Raw genomic sequence first — 24,236 nt, 5'->3', positions numbered from 1 at the left:
CATGCAGCTCATGTAGAGCCGAGAAATAAGAGTAGTCCCGTTCCCCCGTATGATGGGCCCTCCAAGTGTCCGTCAGTCCCCAGTGCCATTGCCAGTCTCGTCAGGCTTCTGCTATTCTATGTGTGGGAGCGTCAGGAAGTGGTGGATAAGAGCGGTCCAGGGCCACCTCAGTAATGCAATTAACATCTCCCCCCAAAAGCACAGGTCCAGTCAGGACCAATGCCAATTTCTGTGATAGCTGTGCAAAGAATGTAAGTTGATCTACATTAGAAGCGTATATACTGCCTATTGTAATGTCCCGGCCATCAAGGCGCCCCACCACCACCACAAATCGACCCTCAAGGTCTATTATCTGCCGGACACATTGAAAAGTAAACCCCGCTCGTACCCACACTAAGGTCCCTCTTGCAAAGGCTGAATATGTAGTGTGAAACACCTGCCCCCTCTAACGGCGTTGTAATGTGGCCCCTTCTGCCTTTGTCAGGTGGGTTTCTTGTAGTAATGCAATTTACACTCCTCTCCTTGTTAGGTAAGCATGTATTTTGTGCCGCCGGCCCATAGTGTGCATCCCCCTAACATTCCAGGTCATAATTTTGATGCCTACAGAGGTACCCATAATTACGACTCTAGACTCTGACAACCGAGATCTCTTGTAGCGACATGTCCGACCCCTACCCACTTGCCCCAAACTATAAACATTACCCAACTCCCACACCCCAGGACAGGCACACAAGAACAGGTCCCCATCCAAACGAAGTCAGTCATACAAAAAAACATAAAAAGAAGGAGGTGCGTGTCTCGCATCCATTGGCCCCAGAACTCCCCCCAGCCCCTGCTAGAGCTAGTTCTCCCAGTGGGTCCCCATGATACATACATGTCCTCCCACATTGTATCAGTTGGGTCTCTAGGACCAGAAGTCACAGTGGGCCTCCTAGCATCCTTTCCCCATACAACCTGCAGTCGAGCATCCAAACACAATACTTCAGTATCGGAGAGCCCCTAGGCATTGCTCGATCTTGAGCTCTCCCTGTTCTGTCTCTCTTGTTGTCCGTGTCGTTACCAGTCAGACGGACTTCGCCATAAATAATGGCTACCACTGCTAGGACTGCTCTTTCTCGTTCCTTACGGTGACCAGTAAGAGAGATGGGCCTCTGCAGTGGCGATGTGGAGGGCAACCGCCTTCGGGGTGAGTTCGGTTGCGGCGAGTGTGTTTCAGTGATGCATCGAGTTTCCAACCAGTCCCAGGCAGCCTGCCAGGTTAGAAAGAAGTGCGTTTCCGCCTCTGCAGTTAACCTGAGGCAGCCGGGAACCACAATGCGTAAGGAAGACGGAGCTGGTGCAACTTCCGTTTAACAGCCAGAAAGGAGGTTCTTTGTCGCTGCAAGTCGCTAGTATAGTCCGGGAATATCATCACCTTGCTGTTCCCGATCTGTAGAGTTCGAGGCATGTGGGCTGCTGAATTCATATCTGTGCATAGATCGCCGCCTAGTGTTGGGTCCGGATGATTGCACATTGTTGTCCTGGAAGAGTCTTCGAAGTATCACGAGATAGGTGGCTCCTCCCCTGGACTACAGTGCGCATGGGCATCGGCTCCATCCCCAGATTGTTTTTTTCCGCCATTGGGTTCGGATGTGTGTCGGTTCCCTCTGTCGGAACCGATAGTTGTTAACTCACTTAACTCGAGACCAAAAGGTCTTTAGGCTTGGCGCCGGTATCGTTTTCGTTCGGGTTTACTGTTTTCTCCAGCTCCGAACTCTCGCTGCCCTTCCGCGTGCTCTCGGCGCGGACGGGCCTACACGACGCTCCAGACATGGAACGGACTCCGTTTAAACGGTGTCCGGTTTGCAACGCGAAGTACTCGCACCTCGACGTGCACCCAGTGTGCAACACTTGTCTGTCGCCGGACCACGACGAGGCCAGGTGCATGGCCTGCTCGAAGTTCCGGTGCAAGAAGACCCTCAAGATTCGTCGGGCTGCGAGACTCCAGGCCAAACTGTCTGCGCCCCCGCCGGACAACATCTTCGAGGAGGACGTCGGAGGCGACGATGTCCAGCAGGTTTCGGACTCTAGCCCTGCGTCCGAGGGGGAGGCCTACGACGCAGGGGACGAGGAGTTTGACGAAGCCGACGACGAGGTAGGGGACGACGATACGGCCATTGCCACCGTGGGGGATAGCTCTGAGGAGGAGCACCCCCGGACTGACTCAGGGGTCGACCCCCTTCCTGCGGCCCAGGTCGAGGGATCGCCTTCGGGCCTTACCCAAGACCCTGTTCTAAGTCCAGCAGCCCCGCCTACGAGCCCGGCCACGGACATTTTGGAGGTGCCACTCACATTTTCAAAAACGAAAGTGAAGCCTTCGGGTTCAACAGCTCCGGCTTCGAAACCGAAAGTGAAAGCCGTACAGAAGGCTCTGGAGGCGTCAAAACCTAAGAAATCCAAAATGGCCGACATGGACAGTCCCGCCAAGATGGCCGACCCGAAGGCATCAGGGTCGGTGCCGAAGGCAAAGTCGTCCGACGCGGCTGTGTCGGCGCCGAAGATGGTCGCGGTCGACGACCCGAAGAAGGCTTCGAAGAAGCGTCAAGGCGATCCCAAAGCTCAGGCTTCCCCTGCCCCGGCCGTCGGAGCCAAGGAGGGTACCGCGTCGACTCCGAAGACACTGCCTCTCGCCGACATCACTCCCAAATCAGGGAAATCAGGCGAGACGGTCGCTCCCTCTCCAGCCCTTTCGAAGAAGGTCCAGGAGTCCCTGCAACGGATTCGAAAGGCCGCGGAGCTTCCCGACCCTGAGGCTGGGGTGTTGAAGCCCACGCTGAAGCCGTCCAAGGCGCAAACGCCTATCCGCTTCACCCTACCGCCGAAGTCGACGCCGAAGGCCTTCGCTTCGAAGTAGGTGGCTGGGGTGCCCTCGAAGGAGGTGTCGACGCCCAAAGCGTCTCCGATGGTGTCTAAACCTCGGCTCCAACCACTCGCGGAGGAAGAACGTCGTGAAGTCATCATCGACGCCAATACTGGGAAACTGTCCCTCCTCAAGAGAAAAATCACCACGGAGCCGGTGCTGGAACACTTTCGCATTCCTCTGCAAAACAAAAGGGACTCTGCGGGTACTTCAGCGCCTCCGGCGCCGGCGTCCCCAAGTGACCTGCCGCGTTCCCCAACTCGCTCTACCGCGGGGGATGACGACGAGGAGGAGGTCGAGTACAACTATCCGGCGTACTCGGATCCGGAGGAGGAACATGAACCTTGGTCTGCCGGAGGCGACCCTGAGGACCCGCAGTCAGGTCAGGAACCACATCTCTTTGCGACAAAAACTTCGCCAACGGAGGACTCTGCTGCCTTCAACGCGCTAATCGAGAGAGCTGCGGCTAACCACGATGTCGAGCTGCACTCCGATCCTGTGGATGTAGACTTTTTATTTGACACTTTCTCTGTGGCCGAAAAGTCAATCAAAACTTTGCCAATGCTCAAGGGAGTGCTCAAGCACACGCAGGAGGTCTTCAAGGAGCCCACTCGGGCACGTGTCATCAATCCACGCATTGATAAAAAATATAAGGCAGCGCCCTCGGATCCAACATATATCAAGGGACACTTGCCACTAGACTCTTTGGTTGTTTCCAACGCTCGCAAGAGGGCGAACGCACAGACAACTGGTGACGCTCCTCCCCCAGACAAAGAGTCGAAAATATTTGAGGCCTCAGGGAAACGGATTGCTGCACAGGCAGCTAACATTTGGCGCATCTCGAACACTCAGACCCTACTTGCACGCTACGATAGGGCTCATTATGACACCCTAGAGGCACTACTGCAGCACTTGCCTGACCAGTACAAGGAGGCAGGGGAGATGTTAATTCAAGAGGGAAAGCTCATCACAAACGCTTCCATAAAATGTGCGCTAGATGTGGCTGATACGGCGTCCAGGGCAATCAACACTAGTGTGTTGCTCAGAAGGCATGCATGGCTTAGGATTTCAGGGTTTAAACCTGATATACAAACGACCATCCTGAACCAGACGGTTAATCCTGACCATTTGTTCGGCCCTGAGGTGGACGCGACGCTTGAGAAAATGAAAAAAGATACAGACACTGCTAAATCTATGGGGGCCCTTCAGTCTCAGCAGTTTCGGGGTGGCTCCTTTCGCCGCTCCAATACCAGAGGCACCTCAAGGGGTCAGGCATCGCAATCCACCCAGTACTACAAGGGCAATGCCCAAACCTCATACTCCAACAAGGGTAGAGGTGGCTACAGAGGCAACAACATCAAAGGCAGGGGACGTGGAAACAACAGCTCCAGGTCCACCGCCGCCAACAAGCAGTGACGCCTTGTCACTGCCCCCCGACCACACAACACCGGTCGGGGGGAGACTCCAGCAGTTCCTGCCCGCGTGGAAATCCATCACCGCGGACAGGTGGGTCAAGTCTCTTATCCAGTACGGTTACTGTCTGGAACTTACCTCCACTCCACCGAACATACCTCCAAGAAGCCGTCCTATGTCCGGCGAGCACTTGCTCTTGTTGCAGCAGGAAGTTCAGGTCATGCTGCAAAAAGGCGCAATAGAGCTCGTCCCACTGCAGGAAAGGGGTACAGGAGTTTATTCTCTGTACTTTCTAATCCCCAAGAAGGACGGTTCCCTGCGGCCCATCCTGCACCTCAGGCCCCTCAACTGGTACATTCTCTCGGAGCATTTCCATATGCTCACGCTGCAGCAGGTACTCCCTCTGCTTCAACAGGGAGACTTCCTGGCTACGTTGGATCTAAAAGACGCATACTTTCATATCCCCCTGCATCCTTCCCACAGGAAGTATCTCAGATTCACAATCCAGGACCAGCACTACCAGTTCAGGGTTCTGCCGTTCGGGGTCACCACAGCGCCAAGGTTCTTTACGAAGTGCCTGGCGACTGTGGCGGCGCATCTGCGACGCCAGAACGTCCACGTCTACCCTTACCTGGACGACTGGCTCATTCAAGCAAAAACAGAACAACAGTGCGCCGACCACGTGTCCCGCACCATTCATCTCCTGCACGATCTGGGATTCTCTCTGAACTACCCGAAATCCCATCTCCAGCCCGCCCATGTACGACAGTATCTGGGCGCGACAATAAACACTCTGGCAGCCACTGCGCAGCCAAATTCAGTGAGAATCGCCAGTATCCAAACGCTGATCCAACGATTCAGACCTCAACACTCGCTTCCAGCGAAGGTGTTCATGCAGTTGATAGGCATGATGGCCTCCTGCATCTCCATTGTCCCGCACGCGAGGCTACATATGCGTCCGCTTCAGGAGTGCCTAGCACGTCAGTGGACTCAGGCTCATGGGCAACTGACAGACCTAGTGTTGGTGAGCGGTCGGGCATATAACTCTCTGCATTGGTGGAATCCACAAAACCTTTGCAAGGGCTGACCATTCCAAGAGCCTGTGCCGCAGATTATCCTGACCACGGACGCTTCTCTCCAGGGATGGGGAGCGCATGTACTCCACTACACGGTGCAGGGACTATGGACACTACAGCAAAGGAAGATGCACATCAATGTGTTGGAACTGATGGCAATCTTCATGGCCTTAAAGGCGTTCAAAGTACATCTGTGCAACAAGGTCGTGTTGATCCGGACGGACAACATGACAGCCATGTACTACATTCAGAAGCAGGGAGGCACACACTCTCCGCAGCTGTCTCATCTGGCTCAGAGCATGTGGAAGTGGGCCATTCAGAGGAACATCTTCCTCATGGCGGAGCATCTCCCGGGCAAGGACAACCAGATGGCGGACCTGCTCAGCAGGCACAGCCATCAAATGCACGAGTGGGAGATACATCCATCCGTACTCCAACCGTACTTCCAAAGGTGGGGTCATCCAGAGATAGACCTGTTCGCCACAAAGGAGAACGCAAAATGCCAAAGCTTCGCCGCCAGGTTCCCACACCCGCAATCACAGGGCAATGCGATGTGGATGAACTGGTCAGGCAGATTTGCGTACGCTTTTCCCCCAGCACCTCTGATACCGCTGGTGGCACGCAAGCTCAGGCAGCACTCGATGACTCTCATCCTGGTTGCTCCAACGTGGGCTCGCCAACCGTGGTACACCACGTTTCTGGAACTCTCCGTGGTACCGCATCAAAGGCTTCATCTCACTCCCAGCCTTCTGACGCAGAGCCATGGCGACATTCAGCACCCAGATCCGCAACAGCTCAACCTGGCGATCTGGCTCCTGAAGTCCTAGAGTTTGGCTACCTCAACCTTCCTCCCAATTGCATGAACATCATTCGGGAGGCAAGAAAGCCCACTACTAGAGCTTGTTATGCGGCTAAATGGAAGAGGTTTGTCATTTACTGTGTTAACCACGATATTGACCCGCTAGATGCTTCCATCCAAAACATCATTAGTTACCTGTTCCACTTGTACCAATGCAATTTGGCGTACTCTTCCATCCGCATTCACCTGTCTGCTATGGCAGCATACCTCCAGAATAGGCAATACCTGTCACTTTTTAAGGTCCCTGCTATCAAGGCTTTTCTGGAAGGACTCAAGAGAGTCATTCCACCAAGGACCCCACCAGCTCCAGAATGGAACCTCAATGTGGTTCTTACAAGACTGATGGGTCCTCCCTTCGAGCCACTGCACTCTTGTGAGCTTCAGTTTCTGACTTGGAAGGTTGCTTTCTTAGTAGCAATTACATCGCTACGGAGGGTTAGCGAGTTGCAGGCGCTCACCATCCAGGAACCTTTCTTCCAAGTACATGCTAACAGGGTTGTGCTCCGCACTAACCCTAAATTTGTATTTGTACTGGGTTTTATATCGCGCCAGCTCACCGACAGGTCTCAAAGCGCTACTAACCAAGTGCAGCAACAAGAGGCAGATGACTATAGAGATTCTAGAATACCAGATACTAGGAAGTAAATGCGTCTTTGAAGAGTAAAGTCTTCAAAGACTTCCTGAAGTGGAGAAGGTTGGGCTCTCTACGAAGCACCTCCGGTAGCTTATTCCAGATGATCGGAGCCTGAACTGAAAAGGATCTGCCTCCTTTAGTTGCCAGCTTGCAGCGTGGACAGGACAGCAGAAAGGAACCGGAGGATCGTAGGGCGCGCTTGGGTTTGTATAATTCAAGTCTCTCTTTTATATAGGCTGGCGCCTGTCCATGGATTGCTTTGTGACAGATGCACATACTCTTAAACTCAACTCTTTGCACCACCGGCAGCCAATGAAGCCTGTAGAGCAAGGGGGAAGCATGAGTCCGCCTTGGTACACCAAATATCAGGCGTGCAGCGTCATTCAGAGTAATCTGAAGACGATTGGATAGATTTTTTGGAAGGCCAAGATAATCAATTCTCGACACTATTGTAGCCGAGACAATGGTTCGCAGCATATTCCATGAGAGTAAGGGAACGAGCTTCCGCAATTTCCTGATTAGGTTGGTACAGGAACCAACTACAGCGGACACTTGGTTAGCCATCGAGAGTTCCTGATCAATCTTCATGCCGAGGCTCTTAACGCTAGGACACGGTCTTGGAGTGGGTCCGAGTTCTTGTGGCCAAAACAGATCGTTCCAGGGAGAGGTCAAGGTTGAAACTACGAGAACCTCTGTTTTGTCTGGGTTGATTTTCAGTAAATTGGACGACATCCAGTTCACTGTGAATCGTAATATGTCTTGGGCCGTGGACTGAGCCGATGATGTATTGTCGATACTCAGCAACAGCTGAGTATCGTCGGCATAATTAAAAACTTTACAGTTCATATTTGCCAGGGACTCTATCAATGGCTGCAGGTACAGATTGAATAGGAGTGGAGAGAGCGCGGAGCCCTGCGGGACTCCGCAAGATAGAACACCCTCACCGGAGACCTGATCTGCAACCTGGATTCTCTGCGTCCTCCCAGATAGGAAGGCTGTTAGCCATTCGAGGGCTCGCTCTCCTATCCCGAGCCGAGCCAGTCTGGCCAGAAGCAATGCATGGCTGACAGTATCAAATGCCGCTGAAAGATCTAGTAATATCAGGGCACTTGGATTTTTACTGTCAGCCATGCATCTGAGCTCATCCAGTACAGACAACATTACCAAGTCTGTGCTATGGTGAGCACGAAAGCCTGCCTGCCGCTCCTGGAGAAGATGGTAAGATTCCAGGAGGGATGACAAAGATTTTAGCACGTGCTGTTCCAACACTTTTGACAGAAATGGCAGCTGAGAAATAGGTCTGTAGTTCTTCAGGCTGGATGGATCTGCCCCGGGCTTTTTTAACAGGGGTCTGACGCGTGCCTCTTTAAAGGAGGTAGGTAATGCGCCAGTAGCTAGTGAGGTGTTTAGAAGGTGTAAGATCTGATCTTCTAAGATCGGGATTGCTAATCGGAGGATATCGGGTGGGCACGGGTCAGCAGGTGAGCCTGACTTGATGGATGCTACCAGATGTCTCAGGATGGTAGGGTTAATTTCAGGGAAACTGGTAAGAATAAGGTTTGGGGAATTTTGAGGGGGCAGTTGTTCGAAGTGTGAGACTGGATTATCCTTCTTAATATCGGACAAGATAATTGCAACTTTTTCGAGGAAATATCCTTGAAAGGTATCACAGTTGATCGAGATGTCATTCTTTTCCTCCTTCACACTTAACTCTTTCAGGATTTGAAAGGTTTCTCTCTGAATATTTGTGGCATTGTTTATACGTGTCTCATAATAGTCCTTTTTAGCTAAGACGATAAACTTTTTGTATGTTTGAAGCGACATTCTGTATAGTTCCCTATCAGTGTCCTTTTTGGATTTCCTCCAGCATCTTTCGAGGCAACGGAGTTTTCTTTTGTGTTCCCGTAGGCTTTGGGTGAACCAAGGGGCTCCTTTCTCTGCACCTTTTATTCTTTGTACCTTTTCAGGGGCTAACTCATCGATTGATTTCCTGAGAGTAGTCGTAATCGCATCATACATTGAGTCAAGGTCAGAGACACCTTGAGAGACTATGGAAGTCTGTTTATATTTGGGCAGAGTTTTGGCCAAGGTGTCAGAGTTTACTTTTTTCCATTGGCGTACTTTTTTGGTTTTTAAAGGGAGTTTAGCCTGGATATTAATTAGCGGAACGTCGTACAGTATTAAATGGTGATCCGACCAAATACAGGGTGTAATACTTGCAATGGCCACCTTTGGCATGGAGGACCAAATAAGATCAAGGATATGGCCTTTTTTGTGGGTTGGGGCTTCCACAAGTTGTACTAAACCAAAAGAGGTCATAGTAGTCTGTAATTTCTGGGCTAGCGGATCTTGATCGCTTTTATCCCAGTGGATATTGAAGTCACCAGTAACCAGGATGTTTTTATAGCGTGTGCATAAATCTGATAGTATAGGAAGAAAAAGGTCATTGAATTTTGAGGTGCTTTGGGGTGGGCAGTACACTGTTAAAATGGTAAATTCTTACCCAAGGTTGTGTCTCAATTCCATATGAACCAGACAATTGAGTTGCCGGTGTTTTTCCAAAACCCAGAAACGCTGGCGGAGCGGATGCTCCACACCCTTGACGTTAAAAGAGCCTTGATGTACTATGTGGACAGGACAAAAGATTTCCGCAAAACCAAGCAGCTCTTCGTTGCTTTTGCCTCACACCACAAGGGAAACGCTATCTCCAAAGCTGGGATCGCTAGGTGGATTGTGAAATGCATTCAGATCTGTTACGCTAAAGCTAAACGCACTCTCACTATCTCACCGAGAGCCCACTCCACCAGGAAGTTGGGGGCCTCTATGGCTTTCCTAGGTAACATTCCCTTAGAAGATATTTGTAGAGCAGCCACATGGTCTACCACACATACTTTCACTAAACATTACTGTGTAGACGTGCACTCCAAACAGCAGGCAGCTGTTGGTCAGGCTGTTCTCAAGACACTTTTTCAGACTGCTGCAGCTGGCACGGGCGGCCGCCGCTAATGGAGGGACTGCTATGTATTCTATGCACAGATATGAATTCAGCAGCCCACATGCTTCGAACTGCAAATGCTACTTACCAGTATGCATCTGTTCTTGGCATGTAGGGCTGCTGACATTCATATCGCCCACCCTCCTCCCCGGCGCCTGTAGCAGCTGCAGTCCTCATATATATATATATGCTCATAGCATGGTCATCACTCACATTCTTCACTCCATCTCTGCCAATGGCTAAAAACAATCTGGGGATGGAGCCGATGCCCATGCGCACTGTAGTCCAGGGGAGGAGCCACCTATCTCGTGATACTTCGAAGACTCTTCCAGGACAACAATGTGCAATCATCCGGACCCAACACTAGGCGGCGATCTATGCACAGATATGAATGTCAGCAGCCCTACATGCCAAGAACAGATGCATACTGGTAAGTAGCATTTGCATTCTGTTTCTCACCCGCTTTTTGTAATATGAAGTCTCTATCTCGATAGTGCAGCAATCTCTCCACTAGTGGGCGGGGTGGGGCCCCAGGTTTAGATGGGCGAGATGGGACCCTGTGTGCACGTTCCAGTGCATAGAAGTGGAAGAGACCCTCCAGAGCCACCTCTGTTTTCAGCCAGGTTTCCAGGTACTGGATCTCATCAGCTCCTTCCTCCTGTTCCGGCACGCCTACAATGTAGAGGTTATTTCTTCTTGACAACCCCTCGCTTCCTCAGCCCTCATCTCTAGCACCTTGACCCTGTTTACCACTTCTTTCAAGGAGTCTTGTAGGGTGGCAACGTGTTTGGTATGTCTTTCATGTTAGTCTCATTGGTCGCTACTCTCTCTTTAAGTTTTCGGTGTTCATCTTTCAAGAGGGTGAGATCCGACCCAATGGCGTCCATCCTCGCCTCAAGCGCCTCTCGCGAAGTTATAATGGCCTGAATGATGTCAACCAAGGTGGGGTCTCCGGCTTGCCCCGCTCCTCGTCCCCCAGCTGCGGTTTCATCATCATCCGTGTGCTGCTCCCTTTCGTCCATCCGCAGGACCTCATACCCCTTTTTAATGGACACCCTTCCCATCGTGCGATCCGTTGATAGAAGTAGTAAGCTGCGTAAGTAAGTTCTGTGAGCCCAGCCTTCACCGGTCAAATGGGGTACAGTCACACTCCAGCAGGTACAATGTCGTCAGACCTTCAAATCTCTCGTGCCTGTTCTGTAAATCTGTGGGCCAGGTGGTTCCAGTCTGTAGGATCCTCAGGAAGTTGCCCCAAATGTCTCAAGAATGTGGGGGGGGAACCATCCAGGAGCAATGGCCCTCTCCTCTGTATAGATTCAAGAATTAGGTAGGCATGTTGCGTTATCCCTGCGGCGCTCCGCTTCAGCAGGGTCTGGGTTCAGTATCCCTTAACTGCTGCGGTGGTGTGTGCTATGACCAGCTCCAGTATTATATGGTTTATGCGCTTCTAGGTGGGTTGTACCTCATATACCCCTTGGCAGATAGGCCCATCTCTCAATGTCCCCAAGTTCAGGGCATCCTTGTTGTTAGCAGCGCTTCCATTTAAGGGGGTCTCTACAGCCAGCCACCACTCCAGGCCCCCTGCATATCCCTATATCGAGGTGCGGTTTAAAGAAGACTTGCAAAGTGCCCACGAGCACTCATCTATTGGAGTTCCATGTGTGTAGTCAGCTAGGCACTGGACAACCGGGCCACACTGGGTGTGTCTGGACTCAGGCTGCTCGCGCCTCTGGCCGCCGTTCCCCTCACTCGGTACCACCACTCAACCTCTTTGAGTCCAGGATAGTAGCGCCGGTCTCCCGCTCTTGCGTGCGCTCTGCACTCCGTCAGCGCCGCAGCTCCCCTGTGCACACAACCACCCACTACTCCAATTTCAGAAATCTCTCGCCTCACCTCAGTGGCAGAGCAATAGGGTGCCGTCCCCGCTGATAATTCCAGCCTTGGAATAGTACTGATCCAACCCAGGATGCGTCCTCTGTAGGAGATGCGGCCCAGAGCCAAACGGCCTCCCTGCAGCGCTGACAGGATCCCGCGCGGCGCCATCTTAGAACCAGGCAACATCGGACGGTTAGCCAGGAGACTCGTGACCGCTCGCACCTCTCCTTAGTCTCACCAATCAGAGGGGTCGCAGGCAAGTCTCGGCCGTCAATCGGTTGGCAATACTTCTCCCAGTAGGTGCTCAAGGGACACTTGTAGTCTTTAACGGCAGGCGTCTTCTCCTCCGGTCGTGGCTGCCATTTTGTTTCATGTTTTGGCTGACTGAAAAAGGCAGGGAAATCCAGAGTTTCTCCTTTTTCTCCTGCTCCTATGCCCTGTAAGTTCTTCCAGGAGGGCACCCGATATTCCGCGATAGCCAGCGGTATCAGGGGTCTCTACAGCATATCAGGATGTCTTACAACGGAGGGCGGCTGCGGGGGAGCTCCGAGGTCCGCTGCTGATTACATCGGCGCCAAGCCACGCCCCCATGGCCTATCTAAAATTCATGCGCAATTCTAATATGATCCAGACGATTAAAGATAAAACAAAATAAGTTAAAAACATCAACAGAAGTGATACTTCAGGTTTTCCATCGCTTCCATACCAAATTACACAACGCCTCTGTCAACATGCCCCTTACAGCCTGCTCAGAATTCTTACACACTTTGCCAATTACGCAAATTTCCAGCTATGAACAAATGTCACTGGTCAGACCTTTTACCAGAGAAGTTACCAGAAACTTGTCTGTGGTGGCAGGCCGGTTGATACATAGTAAATATCGTACTGGCAAAAGTATGGATTTATTAAGACAATGGTTTGATACCAAAACCATAGGTTTCATTGAGTAAAGCCATCATGTAGCTGGGGAACTCGTAATGACCAGTGCCCAGTACATATACTTAAGATGGCTTCCCTGTTCTCTTGTACCATCTAATAATTGTACTAGACTTCAAAGGGGCATATCTATTTATTCAGACATGCCCTCATATGTAATATAATGCACCCTGCTCTAATGCTACAAGGTCTGTAAGGGTGACTTAAATATATTACATGCAGTGACTGTGGCATATGCAAAAAGAACAATTGATGGACAGAATGCAGAACAATGTCATACATTCACCTCAGTACAGAGATCTGGGCCCAAATCCATAGTTCCTTTGCTCAGCATGCCATGCCTTTTGGGCCCAGCCATATGCAAAACAGTCTTGACCCTGTGCCCAAATTGGAACAGTCCAGCCCGAACTGCCAGGCCAGGTCTTCCCTTGACTGAAAACACATTTCCTAGGACCGGTTTCGGGCTTTCAGCTTGACTCCAGTGGCATGGAGAGCACGGGACCCGCGTCTGGGCATACCCGTCCCACTCGGGGTGACAAAAGCAGAAAGAACAATTGATGGACAGAAGCAGAAAAATGTCATACATTCACCCCAGTACAGAGATCTGGGCCTAAATCCATCGTTTTTTGCTCACCATGCTATTAGTGGGATGGGTATGCTCAGACGTGGGTCCCTTGCTCACTGTGCCACTTGTTTCAAGCTTGCCTGGGAAATGATGAGTAATACCCTGAAACCGATCCCACAAGGCTTGCTTCCTTTACAGGGAGGACGTGGCTTGGCAGTTTGGTCTGGAATGTTCCCATGAGGTGCAGGTTCAAGACTGATTTGCATATAGCTGGGTCTAAAATGGAGTGGCATGGTGAGCAAAAGAACAATGGATTTAACCCAGATCTCTTGACTGGGAGTGAATGTATGATTCATTCAGCATTCTGTCCATCATTTTTTTGCGTGACACAGAGAGTGTGCCATGTCATGTTTTCATTCGTGGTTTGCACCAATGCGCACCAATGCACTCAGTATGCAATCTGTATGTAATTTGTGTGTGGTTCACTTAGAGAGGCATAATACATGCTGCAGTGCTTAGAGACACCTTGTACCCATGCTCTAGGTACCAGGGGTGCCATTAGGGACTTATAGGGATGGTAAAGTCTTTGCCAATTGGGTTGCAATTAATTTGTTTTGGGGTAAAAGGACTGGCACTAAGGTCTGATTAGGCGGCCTCAGTGCACTGTCAGAGTTAAACATCTAGGAGCCAAAAACATGGCAAAAAGTGGGGTAACAAAGGTAATAAAATTCTAGTTTGCTACAGGTTCTATGTCACTAAGATGTCATATCTGGAAAGAAATATAACACCTATGTTTTCTTTTCACAGTTCGCCTAAAGATTCACGTCTGTACCTGGTATACACCCAGGACTCATATGCTCTGCATCACTCATTTGATGGGATGCAGCTGTTCGATGAAAACTCTCAAGACCCTGTCACAGTGAGTACACAGCCTCTCCTGCTCTCTCTCATTCACTGCCCGAGAAAGAAACATATGTATACACTACCATCTGTTTCAGTATCATACCAAGATAACATTAAGAAATAATATAAAATACATGAAACAGGAGATTGTAACAGAGGTAGAGTATGGCAAAGGGCATTTGAGGTTAAGATACAGAGTGCATGGACAATGCAGACACAAGGTTTGAGGGTTAGGAATAAGTTAAACATATCTGTTCTTAAGGCTCTTTTATCAAGTGTGGGTATTCGAACTTTTAATTCCTTCCCTCTACTTTGCCATCTTTCTCACTCTCTGCAAAACATAACAAAAGGAACATAATGGATTTTATTAAACAAGCACTTTGGCGTCATTTATTTGTTGGCACCTGTTAGAGCGGAGGAAAACCCACATCATATCATAAAAGAAGTGTAAAAGTAAACATTTCTGAGCATGGACTGGGTATAGGCAAACCCCTGTTACGCTGAATGCTTCAAAGGTTAGGTGGAAAGGTAGGAAGGGATTATACTTGGTAGTAAGAGAAACTGGATGCCAGCAGGACTGATAGATAGCAGGATTGTCTTGAAACAAGCCTAAATAAAACAGGCTTATTGAAAGGAAGCTGTATCTAAAGCATAGAGGGCAATAATGAGATGTTTTGGAAGCATGGATGATGGCTGGTAGGACAGAAGTCAAACAGAAATGAAAACAGGTATGGTAATATATGATGACACATCTCAGTGACACGTGGCTAAGAAAATGTCACTCTGATGTCTAGCAGGCATGGTGGCTGACTGTGCAGAAGGTCAGCAGGGCTTTATAGAGGTAGGAATCTGAACCCAACAAAGACACATAAAGCCAAACAAAAAATGATTTTCCCCGTCCACCGGAATCCCATATCTAGTTATACTTCATCAGGATAAGGTTACACCTGTCCTCCTGTGTGTGTACACTTTTGCTTGTAATGATGATGTGGGCATCTTCTCTGTACATGCATAGTTCACAATCTATTGAAACCAGACAGGACTTGGTTAGGTTTCAAGGCAATGCTGGATTAAGTCCTAAAAGCCTATGCAATACGTATAGCATGGTAAAATTGTCATGTATGCCTTAGATGCCTTGCCGAATAGGATCATCTTCGATCACACCACCAATTCAGCATCAGGAGTTTGTCATTCATTAAAAACAAGTGAAGTACAGAAAGTTCACTGTTGTCACTAGTTTATTTAACTTGTAACCCGTATTCCAAGTCTGTTAAATACCGTAAGCAAACAAGATTCCTTAAATTCCTTGCATGGCGAATCAAGAGAAGTACTTAAAGAAGGTAGGTGGGTTGGTGTAGATACAAGCTACTACAGTGTGGCACAATTTTAAAGAAAGTGACAGGTCCAGCCTCCAGTCATTTGTGAAAGGGTACTCTTATATACTTAAATAAGACAACACTGCTGGATATAGATATTTAATACTTTTTGACCACAAATCAAATAACAATAAGTATTAATGCCACAACTGTTTAAAAGGTTCAAAGATAGTATTTTTCACAAGAACATCCTTGTGCAAAGGAGGGATATAGAGACCATGTATATTGTAATGTAATGTAATGTAATTGCCCATTTATACCGCGCTACAATCGCTCCAGGGAGCATCTCGGCGCCAATGTGTGGTCAACCTGATGTCAAAGTTGCCTTACTGCTTGGAGTGACCAGGACCGGAATCATACTAGTGCTCTGGCAGTTATGTCTGGAAGGTTGTAGATCCAGGTTTTTAATTGTTTACGGAAGCATGTGCTCTTAATTACAATATGCCATATAAAGTGTATTAGCAACAATCCAAATGCATTAACACATAGTGTGATACAGTGCAGAACATGTCATTAAGTGCTCTTCTAATAGACTGGTCTTAAAAAAGTTTACACGCTTTTCTGCTAGTACTTGTTCGACTTATTTGGCTCTAACATCTCAGGGTGAAGATGATACAAAAGGCCCTAGATTGACCTTGTTTGGTGATATGTAGCCCTTCCTTTAAAAAAAAAATAACATGAGGCTTTTTGTGCAGTGCACATGTACATATTCAAGATGTGTGGTAAAATCCTACATCACAACTTTCTATGACTGAGCTTGACCATCTGACTTCATGGTTCCTCTATTACGGCCACTTTGCCTACCACAAAAGAGCATGAATGTCTTGAGGGATGAAGAACGTTCATCTACAAGAACTTCACAAGCCATGAAGCGGTAGAGGCAAACCCAACAAGCATTGGCATAGCCAATAGGTCTTGCATTTGGGACCTAATAAGTGTTTAGCCATGCAACAGTTGATGTTGTTGCACCAAGGATATTCTGCTGCATAACTAAATACTTATAGGGTCCAAAAAGCGAGACCTATTGGCTATGCCAAAGCTTGTTTGTTTTTTGTTGCTGTTTTGTTTAGGTTGCCAGATCTACAATAGCTGGACATGGTTTTTGTTAACAGTTCTTTGCATCAAATGAATTTGTTTTCATTGCTCTGAATGTTGTTTCCATTCTGGTTGTAGGAAGCAGTCATTCCCAGGGATGTGGGGGCTGCCCATGTGCCGAACTTTGCAAATGAGAAAAAGCCTGGTGCAGGCGCAATTTACAAGTGTGGAGTGAGTGAGCTCCAGGCAGCATGACTAACTCAAACAGGAGTTCATGCACTGCAACTGCATACTCAGCATGGTTTAAGGAAACTCGACCCACTCCCTCCCAGGCATTGAACACATATTTACCATGAAACTCCGAGAAGAGCCTGCCTGGTGCACTGACGGCTGGTGGTGTGTGTGCCTGGTGAAAGCGTGCACTGACTGCTGGTGGTGTGTTTGCCCGGGGAAAGCGTGCATTGACGGCTGGTGGTGTGTGTGCCCGGTGAAAGCGTGCACTGATGGCCGGTGGTGTGTGTGCCCGGTGGAAGTGTGCACTGACGGCTGGTGGTGTGTGTGCCTGTTGGAAGCGTGCACTGATGGCTGGTGGTGTGTGTGCCTGGTGGAAGCGTGCACTGACGACTGGTGGTGTGTGTGCCCGGTGAAAGCGTGCACTGGCGGCTGGTGGTGTGTGTGCCCGGTTAAAGCGTGCATTGACGACTGGTGGTGTGTGTGCACGGTGGAAGCGCGCACTGACGGCTGGTGGTGTGTGTGCCTGTTGGAAGCGTGCACTGACGGCTGGTGGTGTGTGTGCCTGGTGGAAGCATGCACTGAAGGCTGGTGGTGTGTGTGCCTGGTGAAAGCGTGTACTGACGGCTGGTGGTGTGTGTGCCTGGTGGAAGCGTGCACTCACGGCTGGTAGTGTGTGTGCCTGGTGGAAGCGTGCACCGATGGCTGGTGGTGTGTGTTTGTGGTGGAAGCGTGCACTGATGGCTGGGGGTGTGTGTGCCTGGTGGAAAAGCGTGCACTGTTGGCTGGTGATGTGTGTGCCTGGGGGAAAGCGTGCACTGACGGCTGGTGGTGTGTGTGCCTGGTGGAAGTGTGCACTGACGGCTGGTGGTGTGTGTGCCTGGCGGAAGCGTGCAGTGTGTGTGTGCCTGGTGAAAGCATGCACTGACAGCTGGTGGTGTGTGGCTTGTGGAAGCGTGACCGTCGGCTGGTAATGTGTGTGCCTGATGGAAGCGTGCACCGACGGCTGATGATGTGTGTGCCTGGTGAAAGCGTGCACTGACGCTGGTGGTATGCGCTGGTGGAAGCATGCGCCGACGGCTGGTGGTGTGGGTGCCTGATGGAAGTGTGCACTGACGGCTGGTGGTGTGTGTGCCTGGTGGAAGCGTGCACTGACTGAAGGTGGTGTGTGTGCCTGGAGGAAGCGTGCACTTAATTACAATGTGCCATATAAAGTGTATTAGCAACAATCCAAATGCATTAACACATAGTGTGATACAGTGCAGAACATGTCATTTGAGTGCTCTTCTAATAGACTGGTCTTAAATAAGTTTACACGCTTTTCTGCTAGTACTTCTTCGACTTATTGGGCTCTAACATCTCAGGGTGAAGATGATACAAATGGCCCTAGATTGACCTTGTGTGGTGATATGTAGCCCTTCCTTTAAAAAAAAAACAAAAAAATAACATGAGGCGTTTTGTGCAGTGCACATGTACCTATTCAAGATGTGTGGTAAAATCCTACATCACAACTTTCTATGACGGAGCTTGACCATCTGACTTCATGGTACCTCTATTATGGCCACTTTGCCTACCACAAAACAGCATGAATGTCTTGAGGGATGCAGAACGTTCATCTGCAAGAACCTCACAAGCCATGAAGTGGTAGAGGCAAACCCAACAAGCATTGGCATAGCCAATAGGTCTCGCATTTGGGACCTAATAAGTGTATAGCCATGCAACAGTTGAGGTTGTTGCACCAAGGATATTCTGCTGCATAACTAAATACTTATAGGGTCCAAAAAGCGAGACCTATTGCTATGCCAAAGCTTGTTTGTTTTTTGTTGCTGTTTTGTTTAGGTTGCCAGATCTACAATAGCTGGACATGGTTTTTGTTAACAGTTCTTTGCATCAAATGAATTTGTTTTCATTGCTCTGAATGTTGTTTCCATTCTGGTTGTAAGAAGCAGTCATTCCCGGGGATGTGGGGGCTGCCCATGTGCCGGACTTTGCAAATGAGAAAAAGCCTGGTGCAGGCGCAATTTACAAGTGTGGAGTGAGTGAGCTCCAGGCAGCATGACTAACTCACACAGGAGTTCATGCACTGCAACTGCATACTCAGCATGGTTTAAGGAAACTCAACCCACTCCCTCCCAGGCATCGAACACATATTTACCATGAAACTCTGAGAAGAGCCTGCCTGGTGCACTGACGGCTGGTGGTGTGTGCGCCTGGTGAAAGCGTGCACTGACTGCTGGTGGTGTGTTTGCCCGGGGAAAGCGTGCATTGACGGCTGGTGGTGTGTGTGCCCGGTGAAAGCGTGCACTGATGGCCGGTGGTGTGTGTGCCCGGTGGAAGTGTGCACTGACGGCTGGTGGTGTGTGTGCCTGTTGGAAGCGTGCACTGATGGCTGGTGGTGTGTGTGCCTGGTGGAAGCGTGCACTGACGACTGGTGGTGTGTGTGCCCGGTGAAAGCGTGCACTGACGGCTGGTGGTGTGTGTGCCCGGTTAAAGTGTGCATTGACGACTGGTGGTGTGTGTGCCCGGTGGAAGCGTGCACTGACGGCTGGTGGTGTGTGTGCCTGTTGGAAGCGTGCACTGACGGCTGGTGGTGTGTGTGCCTGGTGGAAGCATGCACTGAAGGGTGGTGGTGTGTGTGCCTGGTGAAAGCGTGCACTGATGGCTGGTGGTGTGTGTGCCTGGTGGAAGCGTGCACTGACGGCTGGTAGTGTGTGTGCCTGGTGGAAGCGTGCACCGATGGCTGGTGGTGTGTGTGCGTGGTGGAAGCGTGCACTGATGGCTGGGGGTGTGTGTGCCTGGTGGAAAAACGTGCACTGTTGGCTGGTGGTGTGTGTGCCTGGTGGAAGTGTGCACTGACGGCTGGTGGTGTGTGTGCCTGGCGGAAGTGTGCAGTGTGTGTGTGTCTGGTGAAAGCATGCACTGACAGCTGGTGGTGTGTGGCTTGTGGAAGCGTGACCGTCGGCTGGTAATGTGTGTGCCTGATGGAAGCGTGCAGCGACGGCTGATGATGTGTGTGCCTGGTGAAAGTGTGCACTGACGCTGGTGGTATGCGCTGGTGGAAGCATGCGCCGACGGCTGGTGGTGTGGGTGCCTGATGGAAGTGTGCACTGACGGCTGGTGGTGTGTGTGCCTGGTGGAAGCGTGCACTGACGGAAGGTGGTGTGTGTGCCTGGAGGAAGCGTGCACTTAATTACAATGTGCCATATAAAGTGTATTAGCAACAATCCAAATGCATTAACACATAGTGTGATACAGTGCAGAACATGTAATTTGAGTGCTCTTCTAATAGACTGGTCTTAAAAAAGTTTATACGCTTTTCTGCTAGTACTTCTTCGACTTATTGGGCTCTAACATCTCAGGGTGAAGATGATACAAATGGCCCTAGATTGACCTTGTGTGGTGATATGTAGCCCTTCCTTTAAAAGAAATAAATAAATAACATGAGGCGTTTTGTGCAGTGCACATGTACCTATTCAAGATGTGTGGTAAAATCCTACATCATAACTTTCTATGACTGAGCTTGACCATCTGACTTCATGGTACCTCTATTATGGCCACTTTGCCTACCACAAAATCAGCATGAATGTCTTGAGGGATGCAGAACGTTCATCTGCAAGAACTTTACAAGCCATGAAGTGGTAGATGGCAAACCCAACAAGCATTGGCATAGCCAATAGGTCTCGCATTTGGGACCTAATAAGTGTTTAGCCATGCAACAGTTGATGTTGTTGCACCAAGGATATTCTGCTGCATAACTAAATACTTATAGGGTCCAAAAAGCGAGACCTATTGCTATGCCAAAGCTTGTTTGTTTTTTGTTGCTGTTTTGTTTAGGTTGCCAGATCTACAATAGCTGGACATGGTTTTTGTTAACAGTTCTTTGCATCAAATGAATTTGTTTTCATTGCTCTGAATGTTGTTTCCATTCTGGTTGTAGGAAGCAGTCATTCCCAGGGATGTGGGGGCTGCCCATGTGCCGAACTTTCCAAATGAGAAAAAGCCTCATGCAGGCGCAATTTACAAGTGTGGAGTGAGTGAGCTCCAGGCAGCATGACTAACTCACACAGGAGTTCATGCACTGCAACTGCATACTCAGCATGGTTTAAGGAAACTCGACCCACTCCCTCCCAGGCATCGAACACATATTTACCATGAAACTCTGAGAAGAGCCTGCCTGGTGCACTGACGGCTGGTGGTGTGTGTGCCTGGTGAAAGCGTGCACTGACTGCTGGTGGTGTGTTTGCCCGGGGAAAGCGTGCATTGACGGCTGGTGGTGTGTGTGCCCGGTGAAAGCGTGCACTGATGGCCGGTGGTGTGTGTGCCCGGTGGAAGCGTGCACTGACGGCTGGTGGTGTGTGTGCCTGTTGGAAGCGTGCACTGATGGCTGGTGGTGTGTGTGCCTCGTGGAAGCGTGCACTGACGACTGGTGGTGTGTGTGCCCGGTGAAAGCGTGCACTGATGGCTGGTGGTGTGTGTGCCCGGTTAAAGTGTGCATTGACGACTGGTGGTGTGTGTGCCCGGTGAAAGCGTGCACTGACAGCTGGTGGTGTGTGTGCCTGTTGGAAGCGTGCACTGACGGCTGGTGGTGTGTGTGCCTGGTGGAAGCATGCACTGAAGGCTGGTGGTGTGTGTGCCTGGTGAAAGCGTGCACTGACGGCTGGTGGTGTGTGTGCCTGGTGGAAGCGTGCACTGATGGCTGGTAGTGTGTGTGCCTGGTGGAAGCGTGCACCGATGGCTGGTGGTGTGTGTGCGTGGTGGAAGCGTGCACTGATGGCTGGGGGTGTGTGTGCCTGGTGGAAAAGCGTGCACTGTTGGCTGGTGATGTGTGTGCCTGGGGGAAAAGCGTGCACTGACGGCTGGTGGTGTGTGTGCCTGGTGGAAGTGTGCACTGACGGCTGGTGGTGTGTGTGCCTGGCGGAAGCGTGCAGTGTGTGTGTGCCTGGTGAAAGCATGCACTGACAGCTGGTGGTGTGTGGCTTGTGGAAGCGTGACCGTCGGCTGGTAATGTGTGTGCCTGATGGAAGCGTGCACCGACGGCTGATGATGTGTGTGCCTGGTGAAAGCGTGCACTGATGCTGGTGGTATGCGCTGGTGGAAGCATGCGCCGACGGCTGGTGGTGTGGGTGATAAATGGAAGTGTGCACTGACGGCTGCTGGTGTGTGTGCCTGGTGGAAGCGTGCACTGACGGAAGGTGGTGTGTGTGCCTGGAGGAAGCGTGCACTTAATTACAATGTGTCATGTAAAGTGTATTAGCAACAATCCAAATGCATTAACACATAGTGTGATACAGTGCAGAACATGTCATTTGAGTGCTCTTCTAATAGACTGGTCTTAAAAAAGTTTACACGCTTTTCTGCTAGTACTTCTTCGACTTATTGGGCTCTAACATCTCAGGGTGAAGATGATACAAATGGCCCTAGATTGACCTTGTGTGATGATATGTAGCCCTTCCTTTAAAAAAAAAAAAATAACATGAGGCGTTTTGTGCAGTGCACATGTACCTATTCAAGATGTGTGGTAAAATCCTACATCACAACTTTCTATGACTGAGCTTGACCATCTGACTTCATGGTACCTCTATTATGGCCACTTTGCCTACCACAAAACAGCATGAATGTCTTGAGGGATGCAGAACGTTCATCTGCAAGAACCTCACAAGCCATGAAGTGGTAGAGGCAAACCCAACAAGCATTAGCATAGCCAATAGGTCTCGCATTTGGGACCTAATAAGTGTTTAGCCATGCAACAGTTGAGGTTGTTGCACCAAGGATATTCTGCTGCATAACTAAATACTTATAGGGTCCAAAAAGCGAGACCTATTGCTATGCCAAAGCTTGTTTGTTTTTTGTTGCTGTTTTGTTTAGGTTGCCAGATCTACAATAGCTGGACATGGTTTTTGTTAACAGTCCTTTGCATCAAATGAATTTGTTTTCATTGCTCTGAATGTTGTTTCCATTCTGGTTGTAAGAAGCAGTCATTCCCGGGGATGTGGGGGCTGCCCATGTGCCGGACTTTGCAAATGAGAAAAAGCCTGGTGCAGGCGCAATTTACAAGTGTGGAGTGAGTGAGCTCCAGGCAGCATGACTAACTCACACAGGAGTTCATGCACTGCAACTGCATACTCCGCATGGTTTAAGGAAACTCAACCCACTCCCTCCCAGGCATCGAACACATATTTACCATGAAACTCTGAGAAGAGCCTGCCTGGTGCACTGACGGCTGGTGGTGTGTGCGTCTGGTGAAAGCGTGCACTGACTGCTGGTGGTGTGTTTGCCCGGGAAAAGCGTGCATTGACGGCTGGTGGTGTGTGTGCCCGGTGAAAGCGTGCACTGATGGCCGGTGGTGTGTGTGCCCGGTTGAAGTGTGCACTGACGGCTGGTGGTGTGTGTGCCTGTTGGAAGCGTGCACTGATGGCTGGTGGTGTGTGTGCCTGGTGGAAGCGTGCACTGACGACTGGTGGTGTGTGTGCCCGGTGAAAGCCTGCACTGACGGCTGGTGGTGTGTGTGCCCGGTTAAAGTGTGCATTGACGGCTGATGATGTGTGTGCCTGGTGAAAGTGTGCACTGACGCTGTTGGTATGCGCTGGTGGAAGCATGCGCCGACGGCTGGTGGTGTGGGTGCCTGATGGAAGTGTGCACTGACGGCTGGTGGTGTGTGTGCCTGGTGGAAGCGTGCACTGACGGAAGGTGGTGTGTGTGCCTGGAGGAAGCGTGCACTTAATTACAATGTGCCATATAAAGTGTATTAGCAACAATCCAAATGCATTAACACATAGTGTGATACAGTGCAGAACATGTCATTTGAGTGCTCTTCTAATAGACTGGTCTTAAAAAAGTTTACACGCTTTTCTGCTAGTACTTCTTCGACTTATTGGGCTCTAACATCTCAGGGTGAAGATGATACAAATGGCCCTAGATTGACCTTGTGTGGTGATATGTAGCCCTTCCTTTAAAAGAAATAAATAAATAACATGAGGCGTTTTGTGCAGTGCACATGTACCTATTCAAGATGTGTGGTAAAATCCTACATCATAACTTTCTATGACTGAGCTTGACTATCTGACTTCATGGTACCTCTATTATGGCCACTTTGCCTACCACAAAATCAGCATGAATGTCTTGAGGGATGCAGAACGTTCATCTGCAAGAACTTCACAAGCCATGAAGTGGTAGATGGCAAACCCAACAAGCATTGGCATAGCCAATAGGTCTCGCATTTGGGACCTAATAAGTGTTTAGCCATGCAACAGTTGATGTTGTTGCACCAAGGATATTCTGCTGCATAACTAAATACTTATAGGGTCCAAAAAGCGAGACCTATTGCTATGCCAAAGCTTGTTTGTTTTTTGTTGCTGTTTTGTTTAGGTTGCCAGATCTACAATAGCTGGACATGGTTTTTGTTAACAGTTCTTTGCATCAAATGAATTTGTTTTCATTGC

At 49.8% G+C, this 24,236-nt stretch overlaps 1 protein-coding gene across 1 annotated transcript in view; it reads left to right on the top strand.

Moving 5' to 3' along the window:
* Positions 1-24,236, top strand: part of TBC1D17 (TBC1 domain family member 17) — a 730,802-nt gene that overhangs the window by 221,455 nt on the left and 485,111 nt on the right. Inside the window, exon 6 of the mRNA XM_086930148.1 lies at positions 14,060-14,171. Coding sequence (XP_086786274.1) covers positions 14,060-14,171 — 112 coding nt within the window. The remainder of the gene's footprint in view (positions 1-14,059; positions 14,172-24,236) is intronic.

Source organism: Lissotriton vulgaris, chromosome 7 (genome assembly GCF_964263255.1).
Source record: "Lissotriton vulgaris chromosome 7, aLisVul1.2, whole genome shotgun sequence".
NCBI lineage: Eukaryota > Metazoa > Chordata > Amphibia > Caudata > Salamandridae > Lissotriton > Lissotriton vulgaris.
This window is presented reverse-complemented; position numbering and strand designations above follow the sequence as displayed.